General features: G+C 35.9%; 1 protein-coding gene across 5 annotated transcripts in view; it reads left to right on the forward strand.

The window, feature by feature from the left end:
* The window catches only part of ctnna2 (catenin (cadherin-associated protein), alpha 2), an 814,561-nt gene that overhangs the window by 108,059 nt on the left and 683,679 nt on the right, over positions 1-22,823 (forward strand). Inside the window, exon 1 of one of the 5 annotated variants that reach the window (XM_073948054.1) lies at positions 13,960-14,069. The exons of the other annotated variants lie outside the window; for them this stretch is intronic. Coding sequence (XP_073804155.1) covers positions 14,007-14,069 — 63 coding nt within the window. The 5' untranslated portion in view covers positions 13,960-14,006. Of the gene's footprint in view, positions 1-13,959; positions 14,070-22,823 lie in introns of those variants that run through there. 5 annotated transcript variants of the gene reach the window in all.

The raw sequence follows: 22,823 nt of genomic DNA on the forward strand, positions 1-22,823 counted from the left end.
AGCAATTTTCCTTATCGCAAACACAACAGTAATCTGGTAGTGTTTGCTTTGCTTGCCTTTTTTGGGTATAATTATTGTGATATCTCAATTGCAACAGATAAATACTGAGAAATTTCTCTAGACTGTTCACGTTTAATGCTGTTTAGCCTTATAATCTTAAAATGTCACCAAGTAATGTTTTGTCATCACTTTAGACATTACGCTAAAGAATCGTTCAAATATAGCTCTAAAATGGCGTTTGTGAATTAGTACGTTTCTGCTGTTCTGAAGTCAGCTGCAGATATGAATGAATGGCAGAAGAAAGTAGTTCCTTATACAAAAGATTGGATTTTCTTTTTCATATACACTATTATGCTGCCGAACTGTTGTATAAACGCAGTATCACTCGAGTAGCAAACACACACACACACACACATATCTCAAAACAAACTATTATTTTGGTTGCGATTAATCACTAATAATCTTTGCCCAGCACTGATAAAATAATTTAATAAAGGATTTAAATAACTTCAGCTAAAAATGGCATCATAGGGTCAAATAGGTAAAATGAATGAGCAGAAAATATATGTCTAATTTTCTCTGAAAACGTTATCTGTTAAGCCGCATACTGCCGTTCAAAGGAAAAGTGCAGTAACTACACATTACAAATTGCATTAATGCATAAAATGGTGCTGGTCTTACTAACACCACTTTTGGCAGCAACCTAGCTTTCCCATGTGGTGTCCCATCTAGGTACTGACCAGGTGCAGTCCTGCTTAGCTTCAGTGAGTGACCACGTGAGAGTTGCAGTGAGCTAGCTTTAGTATTTTTAGTCTTCACCTTGTTATTGCACTTTTACTTTGTAGACCTACAAGCATAACCAGTTTTTTTTTTTTTTTTGTCATTTATTACAGAAAAAGCCTAATCTATCAGAATACAAAAAACTATTTAGGCCAGACCTTACCGGGCTTTTTTTTTTTTTTTACAGTGGAATACTGGCACTTCTCTATAAATAGCAAGATAAAGCACCAGAGTACATGGAACAGTAGTTGTTGAACAGTAATTTACCATTTATTGTTACAGTTACTACCTGAAATTGATACATAAAGTAAATTACTGTAATTTTTTTTGCACTACACAATTTCATACAAATCCTACTCATTTTACAGTAAAATAATGCTGTCTTTTATTACTGCAAAACACTGGGTTAACAGGGCAGAGTATAGATAAAAACTACCCAGTACATGCAAACAATGTTGGCATTCAGCCTTTGGCATGTGTTTTGCTTTGTAGCCTCACCATTCATTAATAAAATGTAGTAGATCACAAATATTTATGTGTGTGGTTCTCACATAAACACAACAGTCTAAAACTGTAAATTAATAGCATAACATGCTACTTTACTAAAGCTTCAGGGCATTTGACATCTTAAAGTGTCAAAACAATAATGTAGCTGTATTTTATAACATTATTTGAAAAGGTCAGAAAGTCGAATGATCGAAAACCAGATCCCAGTAGGACAGTACCGTGGTAGACCCTTTCTATCTTCGACATGGGTCAAATGGTGCAGTGTGAATTAGTCTTATAGCTGTGCATGGATGCTTCAGTACACTTTTATGAGTTATTCGTAGGAAATAACATATTATGACATGTGGATGAGAGAATAATGACAGAGGTTTCATTTTTTAGTGGCAGGTAACCTTTCCATAAAAGCCTTTCTTCCCCAGGAAATGGATAAATAAATATAATAAATAAGTCTCGAAAGCAAAAGTTGGGCAGATCTGAGTTCATACAGTTGTTTTTATTGCTTTTATGTTTTTGTTTCCATAGCTTCTGCCTTCAAAGTCAAGCAGAAGGATGCTCTTGTAGAGAAGCCAGGGTCAGCATATTTCAGAGAACTAAGCAAAGCTTCCTAAATTAGCTTCTGTGGGAATTGAACCCAATTGTGCTTGTGAGCGATTGAAGAGTGGAGGAATGCATTTGTTCATGGTGGGTTTTTACGAACTCTCAGGTATTGATTTGAAATGCAATGCACTGGCACAAAGACAACTCCAGGGTTAAGAAATTGGCCGTTTATCTTTGCATGAAGCTTCTTCAATCAGCGCAAAGCTGCCGTTCTGTTACCAAAAGCAGATTTCTTTAGGTCTAATGTTAACTCTATATGAATGTTTTGTTGTGACAGTCCTCTTGAAGTGCGCAGCCCTTCATTTAACTGCAGACGGGAACAACAGGCAAGTGTGGATTGATCCAGAGACCCAGCTGTGTGCGGTGGAGATTGCGGCCGCTGTATATGCAGTTTTTTTTTGGAGATTGTTCAATCTTACTGGCTGACCTTTCTGCAATTCAAAGCAGTCCCAGTAGTCTAGCGCTGTAGAGAAGGCAGAACATAGTTCAAGGGCACAGACACAGCTTGCCCCTTCATCTGGCTTGGTCTCCAACTCCCGCTGGATCCTCTTGCTCTTTATTTGCTTGTGCTGATGCGTGAGTCACCGTCAGTTTTTTTTTTTTTTTTTTTTTTTTTACATGTGTGTATGCTAATGTTTGCTTCTGTTTGAAAACTAAAGCGTTGTCTTACGTTCTTCCTACAAAGCCAGCTGCCATCCAAGACAGCATCTTGACTATAATGAACCATCCCAGGTTTAATGTGAGTGAAATATTGCAAACAATCAATTATTAATAACAAAAAAACATTCAATTTTATAATGCTGACAGAATTCAGCTCACCTTTTAATGTTAGCCTGTTTCTTTTGTAGATAAAAGTACAGAAAATACATAAATACTATAGGTAAATGATTTATTTTTAGTTACAATAAACAAATTCAGCTCTAGTTTAATATTAGTATATTGCTTATACAAATCATGGAATTGGAAATGATCAAATTCAGGTCCAGTTTTGAGTTAGCATGTTTCTTATTTAGATAAATCTACAAAATATATACAAATACTACAGGTAAATCATTTCTTGTTACAATAAACAAATTCAGCTCTAGTTTGATGTTAGTATGTTGCTAGTAAATTCTTATTAGCATAAAACTACTTAGCGTGCACAGGTAATGGGTACAATTTTACATTTTTTGTTAGATTGAACAGATTCTGCTCTAATTTAGCTTGAGCATGTTACTAATACACATTCTTGCAAGCATAAAAGTGCAAATGAACATGTTGGTTAAAGTAATAAAGTAATGTTAGCATGTTTCTTAATTAGATTAAACTGTATATATACACAAATACTATAGGTAAATCATTTATTTTTATTTACAATAAACAAAATCAGCTTTAGTTTGGGGTTAGCATGTTGCTAGTACATTCTTATAAGCATAAAACTATTTAGAACACAGGTAATGGATACAATTGTTTATTTATTGTTAGACTAAACAAATTCAGCTCTAATTTAGCTTTAGCATGCTGCTTATAGAAATCTTGAAATTGGAAATAAACAATTTCAGCTTTTAGACAAAACATAGTCAGGTTCAATTTATCATTAGCATGTTGCTAATAGGGTTTATGCCGAAGCATGCTAATAGGACTTTGAATTTGCCAGTAACCTGGGTTAAGCGCTTCTGGTCAACTGTATGCCAATGCAAAAAATGACGCATTTAAGGTCAGTTTTCTTTAAAAATCGGCAATCTCCACTGGCTGAGTGATATTTGATATAAAGTGATTGTACAGGATTGTACAGGAAGCACTGCATTAAATTACCTTTTTCCCCGCTATGTCTTTGTAATATGAGCATTTATTTGATCCCAGTATATTCAATTGAGCTTCTGCGCTATCCTGGCGATTCTGACGGGCGCGTGCGAGTAAACGGCTTTTTGTCTCATTTTACGCTTGAGCAACTAAATGAATGCCAAAGTCTGTTTCACTGATTGTGTTTTAGTTACATTACAACATTGATGCTGTAAAAAGAACCGTAAAAATTGGAAAAAAAATTCACAATAATAGGTCACCGGAAGTTTATCAGTATGGGAAAAACACTAGCTCGCATACTAGCATACCCTACATGGATCAATAGCATTGCTTATCTTCTTCTTTTTTATTCATATTATTGTTGTTATTTGGATGGGTAAAATAATCTATTTCTAGTTTCATCCAATATTTTTCATATGTTTGAATGTTGATTCAAATATGTGCAAATGCAATCATTATTGCGCTTCTCTCACTTTGTCATCTTAAATATGTGTATTTTTGTGTAGCTGCATTTTATTAACCATTGCAATTATTATTATTATTTTTTTAATCAGCACTTTTGCAGCAGTTCATTTTTCTCCTAAAGTGCAGTTATAATCAAAAACTAGCTTTAGAAATTACCACAAAATTACCCACCATTGTAGAGGAAGAAAGCTTCCTCCTTTTGCCTGGTGTGTGGCTGTTAATTTTTAAGATTGTTAAGACTGAAATTTGCCAGTGTAATTGCATCTGGGAGTGATCCAGCAACTGGGAGGTTACGGAGATCCCAGTTCTGTCTAATCACCATTGTTCCCTTGAGCAAGGCACTTCATCCTGGACTGTCCCGGAACGACTGACTCGGCACTTACTGTACTATAAATTGTACTGTAAATTGCTTCAGATAAAAAAGTGTCTGCTGAACGGCAAGTAACCAAGTTAAAAAGTCTTCTAATCGGCAAAGCTCAGAGACCCGATTGCGAACTTTGGCCCTCCGGTGTTCCTTATCATATTTTCTCTCTCTCTCTTTTCTCTATCTCTATCTCCATCCCTCCGCACAGTAGTGTAAATCATAGTGCTGTGAGGTTTTTATACTGTTTCAGTGAGGCCTAACGGTTCTGTAATTCTTTATACAGTAGCATGTCTTTGCTGCAGAGCAATCAACTTAAATCTGACTGGAGATAATACTTGGTGCTTATGGTCATAAAGGGAAGACCATCTTAAACCCTCTGTGTGTATCAATGGAAAATGAAAGCAGCGGGAAATTGGAATAGATGCATCAGCATAAACATTAGCCACTGGGGATGTGCTAATGGGCTGAATTTAATTCAGACTAATTCTGAACAATTAATTGCCACTGTTATTGTTTAAGCTTTTCTTTTGAACGAGGAAGCAAATGCATTTAATTGAGCAATTAATTTTTTTTTTTGTTTCGCTTTTAAAAATTCTAATTAACTTCATCACTTAAGGTAAATTACATATGCACGTTATTTATTTATTTATTTGTTTTATGCATATATTCATTCATTCATTCAGTATGCTAGAGTGTGCCCGGTTTGATTCGAATCATCTTTATAGCAAACCGTATATGCAGCTCTCAACGAACAGGATCAAATGCTGGCAACACACGGAAGGAAATAGCATCTGACTCCATGTCTCAGGCTTGAGGGCAATTCGAAGACAACATAATCGCAATTTTTGGCAAAGCTGAGACTTGCTGAATGGGTTTTTGTGCTGTTTGGCTTGGTGTCCCGCAAGGCTTTGCCATTCAAGGGAGAGTGCAGAGAATATTGAAAGGCACTGTTGTTGGCTTCTGTTTTTGGACCCTGGGAATAGAATTGATACAGCAACATTAAAAGGCCAATATTAGCTTAAAAGAACAGTTCACCATAGAATCTGAATTCAGTCATCATTTACACACCCTCATATCATTCTGAACACATGCAGAACACACACCAACCAACCAACCAACCAACCAACTAACTAACTAACTGACTGACTGACTGACTGACTGACTAACTAACTAACTAACTAACTAACTAACTAACTAGCTAACTAACTAACTACACTGTAAAACTACTGGGCTCCACACAATCGATTAGGGACAACATGAATTAATTTATTTAGTTTTTACAAATGTAAGTTAATTAAACAAAAAACAATTAAGTTGTTCCAAAAAGCTCTTTCAAAAGACAATTGTCTTTTACAAGAAAATTTCAAGGGTGAAGCGGTGGCGCAGTAGGTAGTGCTGTCACGTCATAGCAAGAAGGTAATTTCTGTGTGAAGTTTGCATGTTCTCCCCACATTCATGTGGATTTCATCTGGGTGCTCCAGTTTCCCCCACAAGTCCAAAGACATGCGTTACTGGTGAATTGGGTGAGCTAAATTGTCCGTAGTGTCTGAGAGTGTGTGGATGTTTCCCAGAGATGGGTTGCGGCTGGAAGGGTATTCTTTGCATAAAAACGTGCTGGATAAGTTGGCGGTTCATTCCGCTGTGGCGACCCCGAATTGATAAAGGGACTAAGCTGAAAAGAAAATGAATGAATGAATGTGTCTGAAAGATTGTATGGGTGTTTTCCAGAAATGGGTTGCAGCTGGAAGGGCATCCGCTGCTTAAAACATATTTTGGATAATTTGGTGGTTCATTTTGCTGTGGCAACCTCAGATTAATAAAAGGACTAAAGGGTCACCTTTTTAGAATTGTAAACACTTTGGTCTGTATCATACACCCGGTGCAATAAGGCACAAGACATGTGTTGCGCAATTTGTTGCTATTTTCAGACCAGCGCAACCCTAATTATCACGTTTTGCACTACGTTGTTTAAGTAGCAATCCATATGCTATTGTATGACCATATTGCCATCCCATGTTGCTATTTTGAAGAACTGAAATATTCTGCATCATTGACCATCTAAAAGCAGGTCTATGGTTCAGTACAAAGCGCACTTATGAGCCTATGTTCAAATGCTTAATACACACAGGATGTACAAAAATACACAAATATATTTACACATGGAAAAAAAGAGGATTAAAATATTACAAAAATGATTATTTTCTACATTTCAGTTTATTCATGACAATTTGCATTTGTATAATGTTATTATTATTAGCAATATTATTTATTATATGTTTAGATTAGTCTACCTGTCGGGTTTTGGAGACGTAGACATCACTATATGGGGCATAAGAATAGGGTGTGTGTTTGGATTTAACTCCAAGATTTTTTGACCACGCGTTATTATTGTTCATTTATTCGTTTGTTGGATATTAGAACTGAATTTAGAAATAGTTTTGAAACAAATCTTTGCCCTTAACAAACGTTAAAGTAAAAATAAAGTAAAGAGAAAGCAAAGAGGCTGATTGGAGGAGGCTCGTTCTATAACCTTGCACTGCAGATGGTCTGTTTTCCTTTTTTTTTTCTCGCTAGTGAAGTGTTTAGTTTTTTTACTTACAAAGTCAGCCAGTAAATAGCAAATGTGCCATGGCATGACGCAACTGATGCAACTGACAAAGTTTATTTCACGTTATGCTCAAAACACACCCAAAACAACTCATTAGGAGAATAAGCATGTATTTTTCCGTCCTTAAAATAGAAAAAGTAAATTCGGACATGCTTTTAATGCTTTTGCGCCGTGCGCTTTAGACTTTGCGCCTAGATCATTAAAACAGAGCTCTTTATGAGGTATTTTTATACACTTTATGAGGTTTTCCATGAGGTATACACACGCCGACGGTGATGTTTGTTTGTCTTAGCAACGTATAGAAAACTATGTAAAGACGGGATGTGCCACATTGTGCGACCCCATTTAGTGATAGCGTTCCATAATTACACTTATGCATTTTTTCTTGTCAGATTTTTTATTTGTTTTTTTTAAATTGCCTGATTAAGAGGAATTACATCACACGCTACATCAAAGCACACACTATATTACACAGTCCTTTGCATGTGGTGCTTTATTAAAAATAAACATATCAGAGAATATGAATGTTTCTGATAAAGCAGCTTCGAACACACACTCCTGCACAGCACAACATTGAAACAAAATGTCCATTTCCCTTCCTTTCACGTGTTATGCCATGTTCTAGCACTTTCCATCCCAGTCCTCCTGCTCCATTATGGGAACTCATGAATAAGTCATCCGCACTGCATTATCTGCTCATGATTTGCTTCATACCTCAATGGATGGGTTTTCCATCTATTACGAATTTTATTTTATGCACAAACGAACGTTGCATCAAACATTTGCGAAAAACTGTTTCTATTCCTTGTGTTCCCAAAAATAAAAAGACACTTCCTTGTAAACTATAGCACAAAATATGGAAAATATTTTTTTTTTTATGTTTGCAAGCTGAGAAATGAAGTAAATAATTTGCACACAATAACAAACTGTCATGCTATCTTGTGTTTGGAAGCACTGTCCCATGGTTGTGAAAAATGATTGTGTAAGACAGGGTATTTATACAAAATTAAAATTATTTTGAGGATGGACTCTATATCTATGGCTCTATATCAGGGGTCACCAATCTTGTTCCTGGAGGTCTGGTGCCCTGCAGGGTTTAGCTTCAACTTGCCTCAACACACCTGCCTGGGTGTTACAAGTATACCGTGTAAGACCTTGATTAGCTTGTACAGGTGTGTTTGATTACAGTTGGAGCTAAAATCTGCGGGACACCGGCCCTCCAGGAACAAGTTTGGTGACCCCTGCTCTATATACTTGGCCTGCAGCCTCAAGCCAACGTATGCCTCCCACCAGTGCTGATATAGAGCCATATCGCACTGATACTCGCGCAATATTGTGTATATACAACAGTTCAACTGCATAATCATGTGTATAAAAAAATAAATCAAACATGTAGAGTCTAAAAATCCTTTTGTATAAGGAACTTTTTTCTTCCACCACTCGTTTACATCTGCAGCAGACGTCAGAACAGCAGAAACCATTGCCATAGGCACTATCCTGGTAAATAAACTGCATAGTTGCATTCTAAACAGCTACATTCTTTACTAAAAAGGCTGTACAAGTGCTGTTATTTGCAGAATATCGCAGGACTATCAGCCAATCAGATTCTGGAACCTGACAGACAGACAGAACTGTTGGATATTTCTATATAACCATTTGAATTACCATTTGAATTTTGTTTAATTACTATTTGCCTTAGAGAACAATTGAATGGGTAAACAATTTTACCCTGAATGTATAAGGTAGTTGCCTCTTTTTAAAAATGTATTATTTGTTTATATATTTATTAATGCATATTGTAAAATTTAAAGTTGCAAAGTGAAGACTATATGTAATTTGAAATATACTGTATGATTGTACTCAAGTCAATGTTTACAATGAACATAAAATTGAAGAAACAAATGCATTTAAGTTGAGATTGGTTCACTGGTAAGGGCTGCTGATGCAATTTTATAAATTGGTTGTTATTTGTTAAATGTTTTTCCATCATAGTTTAAGCACATTTCTTTGTATCAGATTGAAAACTATTTTAATTGATTTTAGAATTCCTCATTTTAGAATTTACAGAATCTTGTCAACTTTTTTGTCATTTTTTATGCAATAAAAACAGCTTGTTCATCCCCAGCACTCATCTGTCAGACTGAGTTGGAAGCATCGATACTTGAGTCACACTGTGTATATATTCATTGTGCTACTGAGAGACTGGGATCATTATCATGAGAAGATGATGAAAGTGAACTTTGGGAAAGGTATCAGAGACTGATTAGCTGAGGGTGTATTAGCAGTATCAGACAGACTAATGAGCAAAGCCTGGGGCGATACGAGCTGGTTTTATGTCATTGATTGCTCATTATTGACTTGCCTAGTTTCACTCCAACATTTGCCTTTCTCATAAAGGCAATTAAAGTTCTTAAAGAACTTGTTATCAGGCTAGCTGCTGGTAGTTTGTTTTTGTCTTTGGTAGCTACATTGTAGAAATTTAAATTTGATCTATCTATCTATCTATCTATCTATCTATCTATCTATCTATCTATCTATCTATCTATCTATCTATCTATCTATCTATCTATCTATCTATCTATCTATCTATCTATCTATCTATCTATCTATCTATCTATCTATCTATCTATCTATCTATCTATTTATCTATCTATCTATCTATCTATCTATCTATCTATCTATCTATCTATCTATCTATCTATCTATCTATCTATCTATCTATCTATCTATCTATATATCTGTCTGTCTGTCTGTCTGTCTGTCTGTCTGCCTGCCTGCCTGCCTGTCTGTCTATCCATCATATCTGTCTGTCTGTCTGCCTGTCTGTTTGTCTATTCATCTATCCATCCATCCATCCATCCATCCATCCATCATGTCTGTCTTTCTGTCTGTCTGTTTGTCTACCTAGCCATCCATCCATCCATCCATCCATCCATCCATCCATCCATCCATCCATCCATCCATCCATCCATCCATCCATCCATCCATCCATCCATCCATCCATCCATCCATCTGTCACTTTGGTACATTTTTCAGATCAGAATTGAAATTTGCAAATCAGTAAGTGCATTTCTCAAAACAACGTGTAAAAATAGTAAAACACCATGGATTAACTGCTTAAGCCAATCTCTCACTCAAAATCTTGAGTTTATCTCTCAAAACTAAATTTCTTTGCCAATAAATGTGACTGTGCCATAAGAATGACTAATTCTTGTGTCATTGTGTACTGATAAGACAGTCAAATTACTTGTCAATATTCATGTTGTCAACATAAATGTCAATAGTCATGTTGTCAAGTCATGTTGTCAATATAAAAGTGTCCTCTGGGGCGGTGATTTGGTGTAAACTATGGCTAATTTTTTTAACTGTAATCTGTTGCCAGATCATGTCATTGTGATACTGAAAGGAAAAGGCAGCACTGCAAACACAAAGAAAAAAACAAAACAAAAGTAAAAATGTGAACATAGGACAACCTACTTTTAGACCTTCATTAGAAAAAGTCAAGATTCATTTGGGAGAAATTTATAGTCAGATTTAGAACAAAAAGTCTCATGGAAATGCGTAGAAAAATGCATTTTGACAAAATATTATGCTAACTTGTTCAGCCATTTTGCATGTAAAGACCTATGCCATGAACAAACAATTAAATATTGTAGGGGGTGAGATTATTCAACAGAGACCAAAATATGAATTTTTGTATGAAAATTTGATGAACATGATATAAGCAATTGATAATGTAGGAAACATCAGAGAACTGCACACGATTATTTGCATGGATGTACAAAAGCATTTGCAACTTGTTTAAAGGAATGATTAACTTTTTTTTTTTGATGTACATCAATGGCACAATGATCTGGAGATTAAACAGGGAGTTTTGAACGGGTAATTTCAATTTTGATCAGAGAAATGTACCAAAGGGACTGAGAAACACAGACAAGCTTCACAACGCTCCATTGCACGTCTGTCTGTGTTTGCAGTCTGGAAAGAGTAGTATACTGATGACCTTAACGGCCAATCACAGTCATTTCTGTTGAGCACTGGTGACTACTACAGCAAATCAGCTGTTTAAGAATGCACACAGCTGCGCCTAAACATTAGCGGGATGTATGTAAAACTTACCAAGACAACACTATTACAGACAACACGAGGATGCGCTACAGAAGACTGCATTGTTTTATCACTCACCGGTTACATAGGATGAAGCAGGGAAGCGTCCTCACTGTGTTTACCTGCTGCCATGAACTGCCACTTAGGAGGACACTTAAGCGCATTACCCTTAAAGAGATTGTGATGTTGTTTGATGCCTAATATGGTTTAATTGTTTAAATCAAACTGAACTGAATGATATTAAAGTGATGTTTATACCATATCTGCATTTTGAAATCGCGGCAACAGCTGGAGGATCGTAGTACTCAGCATATTGTTGCAATGTTTACACTGCTGATCCTATACTTCAGGGTTCCTTCCCACAACAGCCTCGCGTTCGTATTTTAAAATGGCGGCCACATGAAATAAGTGTATTACGCCACAACTTAAGCTTCCTGTAATATTTTTGTCATCTTCATTCCTAATATGCTGGAAAAGTCTTTGTAGCCCACTTCTTTTTCTAAAGTGCAAACACTCTTGCACTCTTTTAATTTCCGCTTAATGCACTCATTTACATTTTCGCTCATCTGGTGATGACTAAGCCTAAACCCTAGACTTTAATGTGTCTCATTCTGGTGTATTTTTTCGTCACTTCATACTCTCGCTTTTGGCTTCAAAGCTCGGCAAACTTAACCTTGCGTCTCCTCCCCCACAGCAAAGAGATGACACTAGACACTGCAAAAAAAGCTTGTCCTCGCCGCTAATGCAATGTGGCACATGCTTTCCAGCCCTGTGAGCAAAACAGGTTTTTTTCAGATCCATTTATGTCAATTTATTTTCCATAGAGGATTTTTGTACATCAGTCGTTTGTTTTAGGTACTCTCTGCTCTTTTAAATTATTGATACTATACATATTGCCAACTTATAATGCTGGCTTGTCTGAGTGTGTTATGCTAATCCACCACCTCCACCTCAAAGGATATTCACACATCTGCTGTAAAACTTTTTTATTTATTTATTATTTATGCTTATACCTTCAGTTGAAATCAGAATTATTAACCTCACCGTACAATTCTTCTGTTAATGGAAAGAAGATTTTTTTCAACACATTTCAAAGCATAAAAGTTTTAATAACTCATTCTAATAACCGATTTCTTTTATCTTTGCCACGAAGACAGTACATAGTGTTTTACTACATGTTTTAAGGTAAAAGTATTCAGCTTAAAGTGCAACTTTAAGGCTCAACTAGCGTAATTAGGTTAATTATGGAAGTTAGGGTAATTAGGCAAGTCATTGTATAATGATGGTTTGAGAAAAAAATGCTTAAGGGGTTAATAACATTGACCTTAAAATAGTTTTAAAAAATTCAAACTGCTTTTATTCAAACTGAAATAAAACAAATAAGACTTTCTCCAGAAGAAAAAAAAATATTATTGGAACTACTGTGAAAAATGTCTTGCTCTTTTAATCATAATTTGGGAAATTTTAGACCAAGAAAAAAAAAATTTACAGAAGGACTAATAATTTTGACTTTAACTGTATATGTTATATATTTTAATGTAATATTTCTACATTTATTTCGAATATATTCCGTTTTTTGAATCGCAAGCTACCATATTAGCCACCATGCAGGGAAGATTCTGGGTGACCAATACTATTAGCTGAAATGTGCAGAGCTCCATGCACTTCTGTATCCCACAATGCAGTGTCCCTCAACTGACCTTCCATTTTCAGTGTGACAGATCAGCTGAAAGAAATGTGAGTCATGAGGTTTGACATCGCTTTTAATCTGAATTCCAAATGTGCAGATCCACTGTTTTTGTAAAGTACACATCAATATATACAAAGTTTCAATGAAAAAATATTGACCAATTACAATTTTCAAATAAAACAAAATGCTGTAAATGACTCTTTTAATAAAAGTTTAATAAAAAAAAAAACAATAAAAGTTTGAAGTTTCAATAAAAAATATTGAACAATTGGCATTTCAAAAGTGACTAATAAAAATTACTTTATTTATGTGATGTTTCAATAAAAATTTCAATAAAAATATTAAATAAAAATGCTGTAATTTACTATTTTTTATTTGTTTGAAGTTATTAGCATTTTATTTATTAATTTTATTAATATATTTTATTATTTTATTTTATTAGTATTTTTCATTTATTTATATTATAAATACATATTATTTTTTGACTAAATTTTATTTATTTTAAGTTTCAATAAAAGTTTTAATAAAAATATAGAATAAAAGTGCTTTAAATTACTGTATTGTATTTGTTTGAAGTTTATTAGCATTTTTTATTCATTTATATTATACATATATTTTATTCATTTTATTTTATTTTATTGATTTGATTTGAAGTTTCAATAAAAGTTTTAATAAAAATATTAAATAAAACATGCTACTATTACTATATTTTATTTGTTTGAAGTTTACTAGTATTTTTTTATATTATAAATATTTTTTATTTATTTGAATATGTTTTATTTGAAGTTTCAATAAAATTTTCAATAAAAGTTTTGAAGTTTCAATAAAATATTGACCAATTGCCATTTCCCCAAAAATGTCTCAACTTTTTAATAAAATTTAAAAACAAATATTGACCAATTACTATTTTCAAAGCAAAACAAAATGTAAATGACTATATTTTATTTATTTGATATTTAATAAAATAATAAGTTTTAAGATCTTTAGTTCTAGCTACTAGCAGAATTGGTCATGTGACCAATTTAGAAAGGTCATGTGATGGTAGTGTTTGTTGCTGTCAGGTGTGTTGTTTTAGATGCTAAATTGCAAATAGTATTCTAATGTGAATGTGTGCAAGGAGGGATTTATTTTTCCATGGATATTTTTTATGGCAACTTTCAGAGTGTTTGGTGAGTTCATTTGTTAGTCTATAGTTTATAGTTTATAGTACATATATAGTGAATATATGTTCCGATTATAATGTTTGTACATTGTGTACAATGTTTTGAGTACAAAATTAATGACTATAGTCAATATATAGAGGTAAAGTTGGTTTTATATTCACACATTTGTTCATTTAGCAGTCTATATATTGTTTACCATGTTACTTTGAATATTCGATCGGAATTAGCATACAAGTATGACTTGAAAACAACATTAACACTGTTTATTTGACTGTGAACATTGTTGTACTTTGATACTCATGTGCTGCTAATATGATTTCCCTATTTAGAATTTGCAATGAACACTTTTCTGAAATTATATTATTAAGGGGAATGTCTGAATATCCGAATATAAAATCAACTTTACTTCTATAGTCAGTATTAGCTAAACCTAGGGTATGTACTGTACATATACTTTTTTTTTTTCTCGAGTGTGTGCTCTTCACACATACATCTTTACATATATTTATATATATTTTTGTCTTGATCCCATACAAAAAGAGTTAATTTATGCTCACGTCTGACCATTTGTGTGACTCTTTGATAATTCATGTTTCCATGTCCATTTTCTGTGCACTTATAGGCCATTTACTAGAGCGCTGCATGGCATGTTAATTTTGGGCTGACAGTGGCGTAACATTTTCTGAAAGCCTGTGTGTCGCATGCCCTTGTACACACGCCAGTTTCAATAAACAGATTAACTTGAGCCTGTTCACGGTTTTAGCGCTCGCCCGAGTTACTGCCTTATGTAAGCATCACACTAATGCAAATGATATGGACAGGAATGTTCTCTCACATAGTATTGTCTCAGCTTTTGTTCAGAATTGCTTATAATCCCATTTGCTAAACAACCGAGACATGTTTTTATTTTTTATTTTTAAATAGATATCACGATTTTTGCAAGATAAGGTTGTTCAAACAGATCATCTGTAACATATCTATTAGATGCAAAACGGAAGCGTGTTGACGTGTGTCTGGCTCTGTCATCGAGTCCGACACACTGAATACATTCCCTCAGGTGCTTTCTTCTTTTCAGCAATCTGACTCTCACTGTGTGCACTTAGACATCATCTCAGTCCATTCACTTCATTCAGACAGCTCAATACTTCAAACAAGACTCACGCCAGCTCACTGACTCATCAATGTTTAGTGGGAAGAAACGGCTCACAAATGCATTGTTCTCTGTCAAACGAAGCCTTCATTGTTTGAGAAATATCGGCATTGAACTTTGAGATCTGCAGAACATCCTAATTGTCAAACTGAACTGCTTTTTAGCACAAACAGATGTGTCATGTACATTCTGTTTGTTCAAACTACTTATTAAACTGAGCTGAAACATCACAATTCTTCAATTTTTTTAAGGACAACTTAACTGTTTTAAGCTCAAACCACTCAAATTAAAACTAACAAGTAAGCTTAATTTCTTAATGTTTTTACAGTGTGTGTAGTCCCTGCACTCAAAATAAGATGTTTGCTATTGTTCAAACTTCTGACTTAAAATGAGCTGAATCAACACAATTATTGAGATTATTTTGGGACAACTTAATTGTTGTATGTTCTATCCACTTAAATTTGTTAAGGTAACTAATTAGTCAATTTCAGTTGGCACAACTTGAATGAATTAAGTGGAACGCTGCATTTATTATTGTGTTTTGTTTTGATTATTGGCAATGTATTCATTAAAAAGGATAGATCACCCAAAATTAAAAAGTTTGTCATCATATTTACCTTTCACTTCTAAACCAGTTTGAGCTTTTTTCTTCTTCTGTTGAAAACATAAGACTATTTAAGTACAGTATGTTGGAAACCTGTAGCCATTGATTTCCATAGTACTTATTGTTGCTTCGATGAAAGTCACATTTTACAGGTTTCTAAAAATGTTCAGAGTATTTTCTTTTGAGTTCTTGTTGTAGTACTTTTTGTTCCTATTAGTAATACATCATACATTTTAATATACACTGTGTCAGCATCTGATATTTCTTTACTGTTTGTAAAATGGTGTACCAGTCCAGTATAGTAATGGTTCTGTCATTTGCAATTTGTGGTAGAAATCAAACCGCCATGGTCATTTTTTGGATCGCAAAAGCTGCATCAGCAATTGTAACAATAAATAAATAAATAAAAAGAAAAAGAAAAAAACAGCAATGATACATTCAAGCGCAATTAATTAATCTACATTTGGCTCGGATTACTCTCAGATCAAATTTATGAGGTCAGCGCGGTGGAACATATATGAATTCCTAATGAATTGATTTTTGTTTACTTTTGATTCCGTTCCCCAAACCTTATTAATTCAGATTTGTTTGACTTTTTCTTTTGTCAGGTTTGCATTATGTGAGGTTATAATATTTGTGCATTTTTAAAGCCTAATATGAAAGCAGGTTTGTGCATCTGTAAGCGTGCAGTTGAACTTTTAGTGAACCACTTTGTGATTTATGTATTCAGTTTAAAAATGGAACAAAGCAGAACTCGTCAGTCAGTTTTGTTTTTTCCTCTAGTTTTTCACTGTTCGCTGATGTACAGTGTATGTATTTGCCCTTTTCTTGTTCTCTACCCCCTCATTGTCTTCTTCACAAGCATTTGCTGCAGGAGTTTGCTAGATGAGATGCTTATAGTGTTTCCTACTCTCACAAAATAAAACCTTTTGCCTAAAATAACTATTAGGAAAACAGTTAATCTAAAACAAAAATCATTCTCAATTCATAAACTCTTGTTATTTGGAACACACTTGTAAAAATGTAACATACAAGAGACGTACGTTGTGATATACTAATGGTTAAAATGTGTGTTTATTTTTTTTAATAAATATTATTTTAAGTACAAAAGAGCTTGAACATATATTGTGACTACTTGGGTGAATATATAAATATGTATTTTCTCTCAATGACCAAAAAAAAAAATACAAGAAAAATGACAGAAAAAATAAGTAAAACTACCATTTGCATACACATTTACACATTATGCATACATTTGCACACACATATAAGGTAACTGAAATTACTTTGTTAAAATAGTTGGATTATAAATTATACTAGATCTGGCTATGTGAGACTGTAGTCAAGTCAACTTACCTTTATTTCTACATCTATATTGTGTCAAAGCTGCTTAATATAGAGAGAGAAAACAAGCTATGATGTTTCAGCTTGTGAGACATATTCAGCATTTCAGCGTAGTATTAGGGATTAACTTTTTTTATGTGACACATTGGTGTTACACAAAAAAATAGCTTGTTCTGCCTTGTTTTGAACAATGTCTATGCATTTGCTTTGTGTGTCAAAGATTCTTAAAAAAATGTGTGGGCTTTTAAAGACAACTTAGGATTTTAGGACTCACTGATAATAAAAAGGTAATGAATACATCAAATGTCTTTCATCATAGTCCCAAACGATACTATATTTCATTTCTATTGTAATATGACAGCTTTTTAACTACAGTCAAGTCGAAATTGTTCATACCCCTGGCAAATTCTGACTTAAAGTTACTATTTGTTACAATTACCAGTGATCTAGTAGTTGCAGCCACTGATATCTACCACTGATATGAATTACAACTCCCAGAAGTCTTTGCACTCATCACTCCTGCCACAGCTGACGGTCATTCAGACACTGTCCATCAAACACACAGCTGAAACTCATGATGATGATGATGTTGATGATGATGAAGCTTTTATTTGTCATATACACATTTACATAAAGCTAAATTGGACCCCTCCGACCATACACAAACATCATACATTTCAGGGAAGACAGGTCAGACGAGAGGTAGCTTTTAGAAAGAGGAAATAAGATACGTTTGGGAAGAGGGAGGCAAAAAACAAAATCCCCTTTCAGACTCTCTTTGAAGTAGGGCAGTGTGAGATCAGGGGGGAAAAAGCCCCAGCAACAAGCACATAAAGACATAGAAATAACATTGCAAAAAGGGATAGGAACAGGAGATGTGGATATAGTCCCATAAAGGCAGAAGTCATCTGGTCCTGCAGCCAGGGGGCACTGGTCACCGGTGGGCGAAAGCACACAAAAGCATAGGATGCGGGGGTAGACAGTGATTGTCTATCCATAGCTGTAAACGAGTGTGTGTAAACCTGTAGAGTCTCAACAGGTGTCCTTGGAAAAGGTAGCAGGAATTCAAAAAGTCTCGTTATCTTGTTCTCCAGACAATCTCATGATTGACTCATTACTTGGACTATTTATACACCTTACATTCACACACACTTTGCTGAGTCTTATTTTCTTCTAACATTACCATGCATTATTCCTTGTCTAGCCTTTTTGTGTTTTTGATCCTTGTTTTGTTTTTTGTTCATGTTGTTTTGCCACCTGTCCTGACCATTCACCTGTGACTCTGAATACACTCTTATATTTCCTGCATGCTCCTGTTTGCCCCTGTTTTGACCATTGCCTGCCAGACTATTCTCTTAAATAAACTGCATGTGGATCCTTGCCTCTGCAAAGTTTAAAGTAATGGGTTTTCTATTTACATTACCAAGCGTTATTCCTTGTCTAGCCTTTTCGTGTTTCTGATCCTTGTTTTGTATATTGTTCATGTTGTTTTGCCGCCTGTCCTGACCATTCACCTGTGAATTTGACTACGCTCTTGAATTTCCTGTATGGTCCTACTTGCCCCTGTTTTTTCCGTTGCCTGCTTGACTATTCTCTTAAATAAACTGCATGTGGATCCTTACCTCTGTTATCCCCAACACCTCGGTACAATTTTGTTCAACCAGACATTTTTATTTTTTATTTTGACTGGAAATGACACCGGCTTCTCAGTTCTCACAAAAAATAATAAGATGTTGCATAAGAGGCATCTTAGCTCTCTGCTGTTGGTTTGTGGACAGTCATGGCTAAGACCAAGGAATTCTGTGAGGACCTGCGGTTGCACATTGTTGCTGCTGCTCACAGACAAGAAAAGGGCTATAAGACCAAATATAAATGTTTTGAAGTTCCAGTGGCTACAGTGCAAAATATTATTTAAAAAAATACTAGATATTCCGCACTGTGAAATATCTCAGCGGACGTGGTCGGAAGCCAAAAGTGACACCTGTGCTGGTCGGGAAGATAGTGAGAGGGGTAAAGAACGAATTCAAGGATGACTACCAAGGCCATGCTGATGAATCTGGGCACTGCTTGTGAAAGCATCTCAAGGCAGACAGTCAAACAGACACTGCACACCGCTGGGTTCCACAAATGCAGACCAAGATGGGCATCACTTCTCTAGAGAAGGCACACAAAAACCAGCTTGGCCTTTACAAATACCCATATCGATAAAAAGGGTTTCTGGTCTTCTTTTTTATTCAGATGAAACAAAATCATTGTTTGGCCACAATGATGGAGCCTTCATTTAGTGTTAAAATGGAGAAGCCTTGAACTCTAAGAACACCATCCCCACTGTCAAACATGGTGGTGGAAACATAATGTTTTAGGGGGTGTTTTCCAGCTGATAGACCAGTAAACCTAATCACAGTAAACAGCAACATGGAAAAAGGAGCAATACATCAAATTTCTCAACAACAACATCAGGCAGTGTGCAGAGAAACTTGAAATGGATTGCTATTGTTGTTGTTGTTGTATTTTACTATTACCAATATCAAAACATATTGGTCCCCCCCCCCATCTTGATTCTTGAGAGAGAAGAACTTCCATTTCAAACTTTAAAGCATTATTCCTCAGAGAGAACCGCTCTAGTTGTAATTATACTTATTTTTCCTTATCTTAATCTTTTTTGTTAATTTAGACTTAGGCAGACTTATCTGGGGTGAGCAAGTGTGCTTTAAAAAAAACATACTTTTAGAGCTAGTTTATTTAAATTCCTCTTTTTCTTATTGCAAGTCTTGCAGCATATTGCGTAATCCTGGCTGCTTTACAGTAAATAAACAAAAAAAATCAGCTTTTTTTCTCTGACAATAACATTTCTTTTTTTTCCCCTTCTCTGATCTTAGCTGTGATGGATTATGTTCTAATTACACTTTGCAAAAAGCAATTCTCAAATCGCTGCACAATCACAGTTACAACAGCTCTGGGTGCTTGGGATGAGAAAAATATTGATGCAATCATGAAGCACTTCCCTCTCCGACTCGCTAGCGATCAAGCTGATCAGGGAAATTAAAAGGATCAATGTGTTCTCCCGCTCTGCCTCTATTCGCTCTGTTTATTTTAAAGCTTTGCTGGTGGTTTGTTGCATATGAATGAATCATGAGTGGGAAAACACAAGAAAACACGGACATAAATCTCTCTCTCCGCTAGGCAGCAAACATGAAAGAAGGACGGGCGAAGGGGATAAGAGGCTTGCGAGCACCCTTGCTCTTTTAAAGTCCTTGACTGTGACTAACATGGGATTGACGTGTGGCCATGGCATCAGCGCCTCATAATGCCTATGTGCGGCGCTGAGTCATCTACCAGTCTGCCAGCGCTTCTTCTGGAGTCTGAGCTCAAAGCGCTTGCTAACACTGCTGAAGTTGCAGAGTCTGTCCGGTCATCTTTACATCACCCCAAAAAAACTCAAGCAACCTGTCATTTTGAGCAAGGCTTTGTCGGAGAATGTGGGTGTGATCACGCTGGATAAAAATGTCATCTGAGGATTATCGAGAACGTCTGGCTGGAGAGCAATCCTTTCATGTAATATCAAATCAGAATTGACTTGGACTTTTATTTATTTAGAGGGAAAGAATAAACAAGTAACTTTTTTTGTGAATATTTATATACAGTCGCAAAAAAAAAGTGTGTGAACCCTATTACTTGGATTTTGGCATAAATTTCACAGTTCTGATCTTCATCTAAGTCAAAACTATAGAAAAACCCAGTCTGCTTAAATTAATGATGTTTTCATGTTTTTAGTGAATACAACATGTAAACATTCACAGTGCAGGGTGGAACCTCAACTAAGCGTTTCCTGACGTTGCAAATCAGACCACTACAATGGTAAGGAGGGAGTTTGTACCGTTCCTCTTTACAAAACTGTTTCATTTCAGCAATATTCTTGGGATGTCTGGTGTGAATCCCTCTCTTAATAATAATAATAATTAATAATTCCTTACATTTATATAGCCTTTTCTGGGCACTCAAAACGCTTTACATAGTGGGGGGGATCTCCTCATCCACCACCAGTGTGCAGCATCCACCTGGATGACGCGACGGCAGCCATTTTGCGCCAGACCGCACACCACACACCAGCTGATTGGTGGAAAGGAGACAGTGATGCAGCCAATTGAATATGGGGATGTTTAGGTGGCCATGATGGATGAAGGCCAGTGGGCAGATTTGGCCAGGATGCCGGGGTTAAACCCCTACTCTTTTCGAAGGACATCCTGGGATTTTTAACGACTACAGAGAGTCGGGACCTCGGTTTAACGTCTCATCCAAAAGACGGCGCTCACTGAGCAGTATAGCGTCCCCGTCACTATACTGGGGCATTAGGACCCACACAGACCGCAGGTTGGGCGCCCCCTGCTGGCCTCACTAACACCACTTCCGGCAGCAACCTAGCTTTCCCATGTGGTCTCCCATCCAGGTACTGACCGGGCGCAGCCCTGCTTAGCTTCAGTGGGCGACCATGTGAGAGTTGCAGAGAGCTAGCTGCCTCTTGAGCTCATGCCACAGAATATGAATCGAGCTGAGGTCAGGACTCTGACTGGGCCACTCCAGAAGATGCATTTTCTTGTGATGAAGTCAATCTATTGTTGATTTACTTCTATGCTTTGGGTCGTTGTCCTGTTGCATCACCCATCTGCTGTTGAGCTTCAGTTGGTGGACAGACAGTCTTAGTTTTTCTGAAAAAATGTCTTGATAAACATTGGAATTCTTTTTTTTTTTTAATCGATAACAACAATCTGTCCAAGCTCCAATGCTGCGTTCACACCAGACGCGGCACGCACGTCAAGCGCGAGTGATTTACATGTTGTCAATGCAAACGCGCAAATAGACATCCTGCGGCGCGTTACTCGCGAATGGCGCTGCGCGAATGACCCAAATTGCGCTAATGACGCGGGGTGAATTGAGCGTTTTGCGCGTTTGACGTGCTTAACGAGTGTTTCGCGTGAATCTCTCGGTTTCGAAAATCTGAACTTCAGCGTACGTTCGCGCCGCGTTAACTAATCAGAAGCTTGCTCTTGTAGGAGCGTGATTGTGATGTAGAACCTGTTGTCGGTGTTCCGAAGGAAATCCTCCAGCCTTCACCGACAACAGTTCATCAAACTCGGCTTGGCTCAGTCAGAAGCACCGCTGAAAGCCTCCGTCATCCAGGTTCAGTTTCTGGAGGAGTTTATGAGCTCACAGAGCTGGATGCATCTCTGAAAGAATGTAGTGGACTCAGACACTACCCTAAACGTATCGACGCTGTTTTTCTGTCTTCATAAAGCACATAAACACTGTTATTTTCTTCATAAAATCCATGTTAACCATTTAGCTATGAAGCTAGAGTCTTCGGGCAGACAGAAGCCCTGCCCATCACGCCAATCCGCGTCTGTTCTGATGTTCACGCGGCTATTTACGCATGAATAGCGCGATTTATCCGCGCGATCCGCACCTTTTGTGAACACAGCATTAAGCAGAAAAGCAACCCTAAACCATGAACATTTTTTTTATTTAATTAAATTTTATTTTATTTTATTTATTTTTATTTTAAGTTTTTTATTCTCTTTGTTTTATTTTTAATTTTGTTTTGTTTAATTTTTTGTTTGTTCATTTATTCTAATGTATTTAACTTTATTTTATTTCTAATTTTTTA

The sequence above is a fragment of the Danio rerio genome, chromosome 1, assembly GCF_049306965.1.
Source record: "Danio rerio strain Tuebingen ecotype United States chromosome 1, GRCz12tu, whole genome shotgun sequence".
Taxonomy (NCBI): domain Eukaryota; kingdom Metazoa; phylum Chordata; class Actinopteri; order Cypriniformes; family Danionidae; genus Danio; species Danio rerio.